The 12054-nt window shown below is 42.4% G+C and overlaps 1 protein-coding gene across 1 annotated transcript in view; it reads left to right on the forward strand.

The window, feature by feature from the left end:
* The window catches only part of ank2a (ankyrin 2a, neuronal), a gene marked incomplete at both ends in the record, with an annotated part of 143112 nt that extends 132311 nt beyond the window's left edge, over window positions 1–10801 (forward strand). The window contains 5 exons of the mRNA XM_083635920.1: window positions 7088–7171; window positions 7853–8017; window positions 8172–8345; window positions 9297–9316; window positions 10582–10801. Of these exons, the coding sequence (XP_083492046.1) occupies window positions 7088–7171; window positions 7853–8017; window positions 8172–8345; window positions 9297–9316; window positions 10582–10801 (663 nt within the window). The remainder of the gene's footprint in view (window positions 1–7087; window positions 7172–7852; window positions 8018–8171; window positions 8346–9296; window positions 9317–10581) is intronic.
* Between the last annotated feature and the right edge of the window lie 1253 nt (window positions 10802–12054).

Here is a 12054-nt window from a genome sequence, read left to right on the forward strand (position 1 = left end):
AATCAGTGATCATACAATCACAGAATCTCATACTGAAACTGTGATGCCACCGACTGCAACAGTTGAGACAGGACTCATAGCTTCTCCGGATTCAGATAATCAGTCTTTTTTTGTAGGGCCTCCCCCCGAGACAGACAAGAATTTAGATTAGATCAGATGCGGGTACATAGGATTTGCCAGTTTAGATTAGATCAGACGCGGGTACATAGGATTAGCCAGTTTAGATTAGATCAGGCGCGGGTACATAGGATTAGCCAGTTTAGATTAGATCAGGCGCGGGTGCATAGGATTAGCCAGTTTAGATTAGATCAGGCGCGGGTGCATAGGATTAGCCAATTTAGATTAGATCAGGCGCGGGTACATAGGATTAGCCAGTTTAGATTAGATCAGACACGGGTACATAGGATTAGCCCGTTTAGATTAGATCAGGCGCGGGTACATAGGATTAGCCAGTTTAGATTAGATCAGGCGCGGGTGCATAGGATTAGCCAGTTTAGATTAGATCAGGTGCGGGTGCATAGGATTAGCCAGTTTAGATTAGATCAGGCGCGGGTGCATAGGATTAGCCAGTTTAGATTAGATCAGGCGCGGGTGCATAGGATTAGCCAGTTTAGATTAGATCAGGCGCGGGTGCATAGGATTAGCCAGTTTAGATTCGATCAGGCGCGGGTGCATAGGATTAGCCAGTTTAGATTAGATCAGGCGCGGGTGCATAGGATTAGCCAGTTTAGATTAGATCAGGCGCGGGTGCATAGGATTAGCCCATTTAGATTAGATCAGGCGCGGGTGCATAGGATTAGCCAGTTTAGATTAGATCAGGCGCGGGTACATGTGATTAGCCAGTTTTGTACTGAGTTGAGTCATGTGCCATCTGTAGTACAACAACTGAAATTTCCACATGCTGTCTGGCTGGAGGAGGCTTTCTATACACAAACTCGAGGAAGTGGAGAATCGGTGAAAAGAAGAGCACATGAACAAGAATATAAATGGACAGAACCTGAATCAAAGTCAAAGATTACAAAGCCCCAAGATTTGTTTTGCCAGCAGCACATGACACGAAAGACCATGAGAGAGGAAGAAAACAAAAGTCCCTTGGTGTCGGTAAGAGAGCACATGCTCTTGCTCGGCAGAGAATGCAGTGTTGCTTTGTAATGAAGGTGGCAGTGCATAATGTGTGAACTTCACCTACATTTGTAGGGTTCTTGGCTCAAGCTTTCACTAATATGATCTACTGCAGAGGCTTGTGGCATGTTTGCATTAGAGCAGCAGGGAAGTGCTCTGAACAAAAGATTACTAATGGAAAGAACAGAGACATCCTGACTCAACACCATGGCCTTTCTATCAGATATCATTGTCATAAGCTACAGTAGCTAAAGAGCTAACCATAGATTTTGTGTCATAATAGATTTGCTTTGACTGAAAGTCTCCCTTAATATGAAGGAGATGTCAGTGCCTTGGTGGTTATGTCATGCCTTGGTGTCCTGCTTGTATTTATTTATGCATTTTAACTATTACGGGAATTGCAAATAACAGACTCAGGGCACTATTTAGAACACCAGTGTTTTTTTCTATCACCATTAATACATTATGAAGACTAAACCCATCTCTGTATTTGCCACAGTCAGAAGCTACGACTGTCTGTCCTACTGCAGGTTTGCATTACTGTCCAGAAGTCATCGGCTCCCGTTACAAATAAATAAATTAAAAAAATCTATTAAAAAAAACAAGTGTGCAGGCCAGGATAGGAAATTAACTTTTTTTGCCCCTGTGAAATATGTTTCGGGGGCATTTTGTATAATTTCCAGGGCAATTTGATCAAATGTTGGGAAATATATTAGTTCTATTTTGCAGATATTCAATGACTTTTATCCAAGCATATTTTATTTCTGATTGTCTGGCATATTATGCAATACTTGGCAAAAAAACGTTTGCGTTTGGTAAAAACGTGCCCTATGGTAAAAGACAAAATATCAATCAAACAAACAAGGGATTTATTTTTTAAGCTTTTTCACATATAATTTAATTGTGTTCATATGTTCATTAATGCAGCAGTACAGTATGTGCCTGCACTGCAGGCACATACTGTACTGCTGCATTAATGAACACAATCCATAATTTTACAGTAAATAACAACCATGTGTTGGGATGTCCTGGTGGCTCAGTGGTCTAATCACATACCATGAAAATGTGCATTACTGTATTCCAATGGCGTCCAGGATTTTTTCTCCCCCTCCCAGAATTTTCTTTGTCTAATAAAGGCAGAAATGCCCCTCAAAAACAATAACATGTAGTTTAATTTTTTTTTCTAACATGGCTTTATAATGCCACAGTCATTGCAGGTACAGTTGTATCAAAGGTAAATTACATTGTTGTACCAGAATTGGAGATGTTGCACATCTCCAGATAAAAGGTGCCTTGAGTTCCATTTTGCCTCTTTGCTGCCCCTAAAAGTAGGTCACAATGCACAGTAATTGAAAGAGTGATGTCCTCATTAAAAGCTATAATTAGCTGTGTGATAAAATTAGGTTAGGAAACACTGCAATACATGTGATGGTCAACATGTATTATGTTAGTCAATGCAGCAGCAGAAGTCTGTGAGTTGTTTTTAATGTATTTTTTAAAACAACTAGGCATCTCACGCGCGGGCTTGCTAGCTCGGCCTCGCCCGCCCTGCAGGCTCACTTGCTGTTATGACATCACTGATGACCACTGCACGTCGTGGCCTCGCCTGCTCTATGACATTAGTAATTAGGGCAATCACGTAATTAAAAAATCTGGCCCATCAGGTCACCCGCACAGGCAGGGGCGGAAGCCATCGCCTCCGTGTGGTTCCTCCCGATTCTACCTACTTATACTCCCATCACTATAGCCTCACACTGATGACATCACTGATGGCATCATCACTATTACATCACTGATGGCATCATCACTATTACATCACTGATGACATCATCACTATTGACATCACTGAACTATAGCCTCAGCCTTAGGGCAATCAGCCTTAGGGCAATTAATCTGCCCTAATTAACAAATCCGGCTGTCAGGTCACCCGCACTCGTGCTCTTTACACTTCCTGAAAGTTTCAGCCCGATCGCACATAAAACGGCATAGCTGTGACCGGACAAAATTCTCAAACAAATAAACAAACAAACAGAGAAACAGACAGAGTCCACATTGCCAAATGTATGTATAGATTGATTGATAGATGGGAGATGGGGCAAACCAGTAGTAAAACACACAGTACATTCTGACTGGGCAAATAGTAACACTTCTAAGTTTAGATATGTCATGGCCAATCATGGTGAAAGGAAACAAGTAAAATTACATCCGTGCTATCCTTTAAGCAATGTGCATAGGTGCTTACCCTGCTATGCACGCGATGCACACTTGAGGTGATGAGTATTTCAATTGAGGCATGTCCATGTTCACATTATATGACTTAAGTTCCTTCTTAAGTCCTTCCCCTAAGCAAACAGAATGTTGTGTTATTACTGGTATTCTCATTAGAATTCTTACCAAAATTTTGTTTTGGCAAGAATATTTGGAAAGCATCTTGATCTTGTAGTATATGAATCAGTAAATATGAAATATACAGTATGTAAAATGTGCATTATTTTATATGTGGTCAGTTAGATCATAGTTTTACATGAATTATGCTTCTAAAATACAGACAGACAAGTGGATTTCTTAACTTGATACGCATTGCAAAAAACAGAACTTGTTCCTGACCCATTCTAAATTGCATGCTGGGTGTGACTCTTCCTTTCATCACCAAAAAAAAAAAAAATCTCATATTCATATTTGTTTTTAATTTTTCCACTCCATTATATATTTTCTTGCAGGTTCCCATGGGATCCTCAATGAGAAATCTCTCAGAATCTTCAGAATACAAAAGCGAGGATTCAGAGCAAAGTCAGCTCTTACCGACTGAGATCCCATCCTTGGCACATGAGTCACACGCAACACTTCATACTGAAAACCAATCTCTAGAATTACAGAGTTCAGCTACATTTGACTTAAGTAAAACACAACCTAAAATGACTTTGACCAATGACAGTACCTCACCACAGGAGAAAGATGAAAGGCTGCCGAGCACTAAGCAAATCAGAGATTCAACCTCAGCGGATTCAAGCCCAGTTGTACCAGACCTGCTGTGTCATACGCCCCAAGACAGCCCAGAGGATCAAATAGCCATGTCTCTCGAGTCCACTCCAACGTCACCACCAGGGTCTGGGTCCCCTCAGCTTGACCAGCTACTGTCAGACCTGGAAGAGATGAAACTGAAGTTTAAACCAGAGACAATTGACTCACCTCTGTCAGAATCCAGTGATGAAAGCCCTGAAGTTGATCAACCTTATATTGAGTTTGAAGACCTATCACCTGAAGATCAATGTCCTAACAAGGATAGTAATGCCTTGAGAGTCAGCGTATCATCTGTTATACAACTTGAAGAAGCTCCAAATCAAGCAAATGCAGCCGTTTCAGTGCCTACAGTTTTCCAGACTTCAATTGAAATGGAACCTGAAGTAGTGAGAGTCACCCCTGATCTGATCAGAACCTCAGAGACAAATGAAGTCATAGATAAAAGAGTTCATTTTCAGAACTTGGATCTACCTGCTTCCATTGACACTCATAGAGCTGTAGCATCAAGCCTGGGCAGTGTTACAGATAGTCCTGTATCCCCTTCTGATTCTGTTAAAATTCTAGAATCTCCCCAACAAGGTTGTGATGTTAAGGAAACATCATCATACTCAAGTTTTCCTTGTGAGGTGTTGCCATCAAACCAATATGATGGAAATGTTACCGAGGGATTCTCTTCAATGTCTTCTCCCAAGCTGTCTACAAACAGTCAGTCTCACATATTTGAGGGAGATCTGACTGATGTTGATAAAGAATGTTCCCCAATTGACATTCTTATTCAAAGTCAAGGATTATGTGAATCCACTATTAGATCATCTAATGAATCAAGTTGTGAGGTAGAAGAAACATCATGTGAATCCACTATTAGATCATCTAATGAATCAAGTTGTGAGGTGGAAGAAACATCAACACAAAGTACGAAAGATCAACACCCATATTTATGGGAGACAACGTCTGTTTGTGAGGTAGAAGAAACATCATGTGAATCCACTATTAGATCATCTAATGAATCAAGTTGTGAGGTGGAAGAAACATCAACACAAAGTACGAAAGATCAACACCCATATTTATGGGAGACAACGTCTGTTGAAGCCATTCAGACTGATGATCTTTTTTCTCAGTCTCTCTCTGATTTGACTCCTGAAACAGTCACATCTGCAAGACACTTCAACTTTGAGGAGCTGACACCTTACTCCTGCTCTGGGAACCTTGACATGTCCTCTGAGGTTAGGCCCAGGACCAGTACACAGCAGTCTGGAGAATCCCTGGCCCCGATAGACCAGGAATCTCTTGCTTCTCAGCCCACTCTGGCCGAACCCAGAGCAGAGACGGCGGCATCAACCTCCGATGAGGAGTACAGCATCCCAACTGGGGATGCAGAGACCTCTCCACCTCCAAGATATGCAGATGTTGTACATAGTGGGGTATATAGAACAAACGTTGAAGACTCTGACCCAGAGCCTTACTTTGACTGTGAACAGGTTGCATCAGATTTCTCAGCGGCTGAGCCTGAAGAACCAAAGAGGAGTAGTACAAGCGGAGGTCAGCCCCAAGATCATGCCACTCATCCTGGAGAACAAGGGAGGATGTATCCAAAGGCATCAGACCCTGCTTACTCTGCTTTTGGCAGACATGCGCGAAAAGTCCTGCTGTCCTCTGGAAGTGAGGATTATGAGGATGCATCTCCTGATAATGCATACAAAGAGAGTGAAGAACTAGCACACTCGCTGGAGACACACAATGAAGACTCGACCTTCTATGAGGCACCACAAGACCTTCCTGCTCATGGAGTGGCATCATATGATGATAATGATAAATCTCTGGCAAGGGTAAGATGAGATTTGGCAAATCGTCCCAACCTGCAATCCTTTCCCAGAGCTGTGCTAACCCAAAATACCTGCTTCAAAAAGGAATGTCTGTGTGGCCACAAAGATTGGATCTGAATCTCCCATTAACCCTCATTTTATTTCGATTTTATTTCATTTTTAGAATTAACCAGTCCTAATGCTTAGCATGCTGTTTTGTTGATATACATACAACATATTCAGACACATTTGACCTTTTTTTGTTCATACTGCCTTAATTCATCACTGATACATGGGTTGTGTGTTTCAGTCATAAACCATGAACCACGTGGTATGTCTGGTCACCAATGAGAGCCTTAACTATTTAACCACATGCATGCTATCCTTTATCAAATATTTTTCCAGTTACTGACGACTGTGTTGTGCTTTCCAGCTTAGAGTACAAACAGTGTAAATACTCAAAAGGAAAGTGCACCATAACACTCTGTGCTTATTGCTTGCTTTGCCGCAAACACCGTTGCATTTAAAAAAGTGATTCCATAATCCTCATTGCATCTTTGTTGTCTGGTCAGGAGATCACTGCAGAGCTTGGAACCATGTCAGAAAGTTCAGATGAGGAATTTTTGACCACCAGAGTAGTGCGAAGGAGAGTTGTCATTCAGGTATCCATCTTAGCACGGACTGATGTGTTTTAAATTAGCATGGAGGGTTATGACTTCCAGACCAGAGTGTGACTTCTAACAGTCTTGGGGTTCATTGTTGAGTAAAAAATCTTTCTTGTCTAATAACCTTCGGTTTCATCAAAATGGATGAAATTTGTGTGTTCAAGCATATTCATTTGGGGTTAATAAGAAATCTACCGCTTTGTTGATGCATTTTATAGATGGCTGACCCTTATGAATGTGTTTTGTGCCAGTGTGTGTACCTCTTTATTAATTTGACTACAATAACTTTTCCCTGACAATGCAAGTTAATTTCCTGTGTACCAATGTCCCTTACTTTACCTCTCACTGAATTGCTATCTAAAATCTATGTTTTTTTTTTTGCATCCTTTTGTTTTTTCTTGAACAGCACCTTCCACAATAGAGACACACAGTACCAACATCCCTTTCCTGATCAGGTGTGTGTTGTGTCCCCTATAGGCTGATGAAATGCCTGACCTCCCGCATCAATCAGTGACCGAAGAGAAGTACACGGATGAAAATGGGCACATGGTGGTCAAGAGGGTAATGGATGTTTCTAAAGAAAATAAAAACTTGCGTGAATAGTAAAGGAATAGTTCCCCCAAAAATGCCAATTTTGTCGTCATCTACTGACTCACCCTCATGTCAGTGGAAACACTGCTGTTTGTGTGTCCGCATGACACACAGCGAGTTAGCTCGCACAGCTCAGTGTCAGCCTTCTGCAAAAGAACTGAAGTGGACCGTGCCTCGCTGAGTTCCAAAAAGGCCACCTTGACACCTAAAGGATCAACAAAGACTGAGAATGTCACATCTTGGCATCACTTGTTTGGATCGTTCAAGCCCACTCTCCCCCGACAGGATATGAAGGCACTATAAGGTCAATATTGGCCCCAAAGCGTAATCATTTGGCTTCAGACAACTTTTTTAATTTCATTTTCATTTGTTGCCCTTTTTGGAACTCTACAGAAACAGTCACCATTCACTTCAGTTGTTTCAGAGAATCTCCCTGTGCCAGTTTACGCGTATATTAGCACATAAACCCAGCCAATGTTTCAACTGATATGAGGGTGAGTAGATAATGAAATTTAAATTTTTGGGTGACCTGTTCCTTTAACAAATCAAACTTGCCATAGTGTGGCAATACAATACAGCAATACCTGCGCAGCTGCTACTAAAATGGATGCATCTCTCCCTAATGCTCTTGGACCACTTGATCTTCCTCAGGTGACACGAAAGATTATTCGCAAGTGTGTGTCTGCGGATGGTGTGGAGCATGAAGAGGTGTCATTAGAAGGAGCTCCCCACGGGTCCATCAGTATGGCAGAGGGAGATGGCTACTCTCATGTGGTCAAGCGGACTGTATTGAAAAGTGAGGGAGACCAGACAGAGGTATGTGTTTATACAGTGCATACGTGCATGTGTCTGCAAAATTGCTTTGCAACAGGAAATAGAAAAGAAACATCAACAATTGCAATAACATATAAAGGTAATAAAAACACAAACCAAAATCAACATGTTTTTTTCCCCTTTGTTTTTAATCTAGGTAACATTCTCTCAATGTGAGGGTTTCTCAGCATCAGGGCAGGAGACAGATCGGGGCTGTAAGGTCAGCCGGGTGGAAAGGACGACAGTGCTGGAGGGTGAGAGGACAATGACACAGCTTGGTGACCCATCATTGGCTTCTGACCTCCCCTCAGCCCAGGATGACTTCCAACAGGTCTGTTAATAGTGTTACTGTTGCCAATCATTTCCATTATCGCCTAACCTAGAGTTGGCAGATTACCTATGTGTGAAAAGGCTTTTAGGTTTTGTAGACATTTTTGCCAAAAACTGTTAGCAGGATCATTTGTTTGTATAGCTTGACTAGCACACATGCCAGTGTACTAGGCTATATCAATCCAGGTGCAGTAGGAGAGAGTACTGTACCATAACTTCTCCTCTTCACTCCACCAGGCACTAGGTTACATAGGTGGTTTTAGCAGAGCAGCAATCCCTCAGGTGGTAGAGAGAGAGATTGTCAAAGAAGACGGAACTGTTGTCAGGAGGTTTGTGTGTGATTTTGCGTGTGTGCACGTGTGTGTGTGTGTGTGCGTGTGTGTGTGTGTGTGTGAATGCATGCGTGTCTACCCAACCAATTAGGGCTGGCCCGAATACCATTTTTGGGGTTTCCGAATATTCTGTAGTAATCAACAACGAATATTCGGATATTCTGCGGCACCGCTATAAAAACAAAACAAAAACACGCTCCTACTATCTTCACACATTTCATACTTTGTAGACCACTGAGGTCACAGTGTTCCTCTGCCAAAACATTTCATTCTGACTGGCACTGCTACTGTACTGACATCCCCGTGGTCCTAGCGCCAGTCTAACAAGTGCCTACATTTAGAAAAACGATATACCGGGTATATAATTTAAAAAAAAGGCGGGGGGCAACGAATATCCGGATGGTGGTACCAAGCAATTTCCTTTGATACTGGGTTCACTCAACACAGTTTGGAAGAAAGAGAATGTTTACACATTAGTTACACCTTAGTTACACATAGTTACATGTGAGTGTCTTACTGCTACATCCCTACAAACTACTGAATTGCAACAAACACGTAAGACAAATATGCCAAGGTTATGTCAGCTTGAGCTTCTCTCAGATTGTGTTGCACATATTCAGCAGCTGACACAGTGGAGGATGTGGGCTTGCCTCTCTAGCTCATCACCTAGAGCCATTTGCAGGAGTTGGGAGACATCTGAAACACAGCATTGTCCTGCCAGGCTGAATTTCACAGTAGATTTGTCAAAGGCAGCAGGTACAAAGTGGTCTGCTACTAAACAGTCTTCTGGGCAGCACAATGACACCTTAAAGACTCCCAGATGGCAAAGCAAGAGTGTGATATATCTGCCAGCCAGCCTCAAGAATGACAATGTCAAATACCTGACAGAAAGAGATGTACAGTAGATGTCATTGCAGTGTTTCCCATACATAAAGGAGTTTGTGGCGGGCCGCCACAAAAGGATTTTGACCGCCACAAAAAGATGTTGACGGAAAAAAAAAACAGTGCTCCTGAACGCAACATGCAAGATACGAATATGAATAAGTGTCCAATAAATGTTCATGTCATTCTGGCCAATACTTCTGTTATAGCATTTCAGTCTGGAATATGGAATATCTTTCAATAATCTATGATTTAGCTGCTAAATTGTCAAATACCGCCATCTGCTCGCTACCCAGGCACTTATGTATGTACTTAACCTAACTAACTTAACCTAACTAACTATCCGGTGTGCACAACATTGTCAGCCTAAACTCCGGCTGACACCCCAAAAACCTACAATCCGCTACAGAAAAATTTATATTGTTTCTTTATTAACTGGCCCCTCGCCTTCTATCATTTCACGAAAGTGGCAAAGCAAGTTGAGTATCCCCCTGACCTATAGGGAGAAATTTAGTTTGTCATTGTAAACCCACAGCACAGTAATGATGACATGTTCTTCATAGATCGAGCCTTTTAATTTTGCTCTAAAGCTTTCTCAAAGTACACCAAATTCATGCATTTTACTTTAAAATGTTTTTAAAAAATCTCGCAGGGGGGCATCCCCACCACAAATACTCCAAATCCTGTGGGAAACACTGCATTGTCAAGCATGCGCCGTGAGAATGCAGAATCTGGACATTCTTCACATGTGACTGAATGTTCAGAAGCATTCCCTAACATAATCACCAGGTTCCTGCAGCCACATTAGAAACTAAAGATGAAGTTTGCGGTGCATCTGTTGACCTTTGAATGCTGGATTTAAAAAGCGTTATCCTTTGCGCTTTGTCTTCACTAACACACTGTTCACATCCTGTAGTAACATGTGTTCCTTCCATGACAATGCAGAGACCGCAGGTGTCCTTTAAGATGCCGCTGACCATATTCTCTTCCTCTTTTTGTCCCCTCCTCACCCCCGTCTGTTAGGGCCCGCATGCGTAAAGGTCGCACCCACAGACGCACAGTGGTGAAGGGAGCTGGGCGGAGAAAACAGGTCCTTCTGGAGCGAGTGGACGACCCCAAAGGAGGGTCGCGCCCCCATGACCTCCAGCAGCATCTCCACCAGCTCATTCACTGCTACTGTGAAGACCAAAAGGAGGACAATGAGGAGGAGGAGGAAGAGGAGGAACAGAAGAGGAATGTGTAACACTCACAGCGCCCCCCTCTCCCTGGTTCTGCCCATCCCCCAAAGTTCCCTCAATCCTATGCATTAGCCACATGCAATCCCAGTGTGCACCTTGGACCTTAGACCTACCACAGTCTTCCCATTGAAGTCCTGGAAGATGACCTTTTCTTCACCAAGTACGAGTTTTCTTCCCTGTCTGCTATTAAGTCATTCATGATGTATTTATTTCCTTTCGGTGCGTCTTCTTTTGCCTTTTTGCGACCAAAGAAAGCCTTCTGTTGTTTTCCTGTGAAGTTTTACTTTCCGTCTCAGAATGATTGGTCTCCGATATATTTTTGTCTTGATGCTGTGGTAGAACAAAGAGAAACAACAACAAAAGCAAACGAGTAAAATAACACATCAACTAACTCACAAACCTCCTACTGAAGAAGAACATGGAGCAAAAATAGTTGTACTACTCTCCGAGTAGGGGCTTGGACTCAAGGACAATACGTCACACTGCACTGCCTCTCACAACCACCGTTCTTAGAAGTTCCTTCATGAAGACATTCGCTCACTGTACTACTAGCCTCTCCGCCGTTTTGATTTCAGGTGGTCAAGATGTCGCGAAAAAGAAAAAGCCGACTGTATCGACACTGAATTCATAATAACTGCTGCTGCCGTGTTTTGTGTAAGCTATGTGTAATCCGTCTTTGGAAAGTATATATAATCTGTGCATTTCTAGAAATTACTGACATCTGTAGCCTAGGCATTAGTAATCACTCATGTGAAGTAGAGCAGGCATGACTAACCAACATCTGTCACTATGATCATAGCTATGACTGCTTTGTCGTTCTTGTAGTGATCCCCCTCTGCCTCTCTCTTTGTCGTCTGTGGATGTCTGTCTTTCACTGTCACACCCTTTCATTCTATCATATCGTGTCTGACCCCCCCCAGATGACCATTCATCTTGAATTTTGTGTGTGTGTCTGTGTGTGTGTGTGTGTGTGTGTGTGTGTGTGTGTGTGTGTGTGTGTGTCTGTGCGTGCGTGTGTGTGTGTGTGTGTGTGTGTGTGTGTGTGTGTGTCTGTGTATGTGTGTGTGCGTGCGTGCGTGCGTGTGTGTGCATGTGTTGTGACTGAGTTAAATACTGCATCAACAGCTGCTGCTTTGAACATGTTTGAGAGATGATTTTTACCTTTATTTGAAGATGTCTTATTTTGGGGTTCTTTTTTGGTTGAGTTTAGTGTAATAGATGAAATAGGAAAACAAATGTCATGTACCGGTATTCTTTA

This window comes from Poromitra crassiceps (assembly GCF_964638095.1).
Source record: "Poromitra crassiceps genome assembly, chromosome: 4".
Classification (NCBI taxonomy): domain Eukaryota; kingdom Metazoa; phylum Chordata; class Actinopteri; order Beryciformes; family Melamphaidae; genus Poromitra; species Poromitra crassiceps.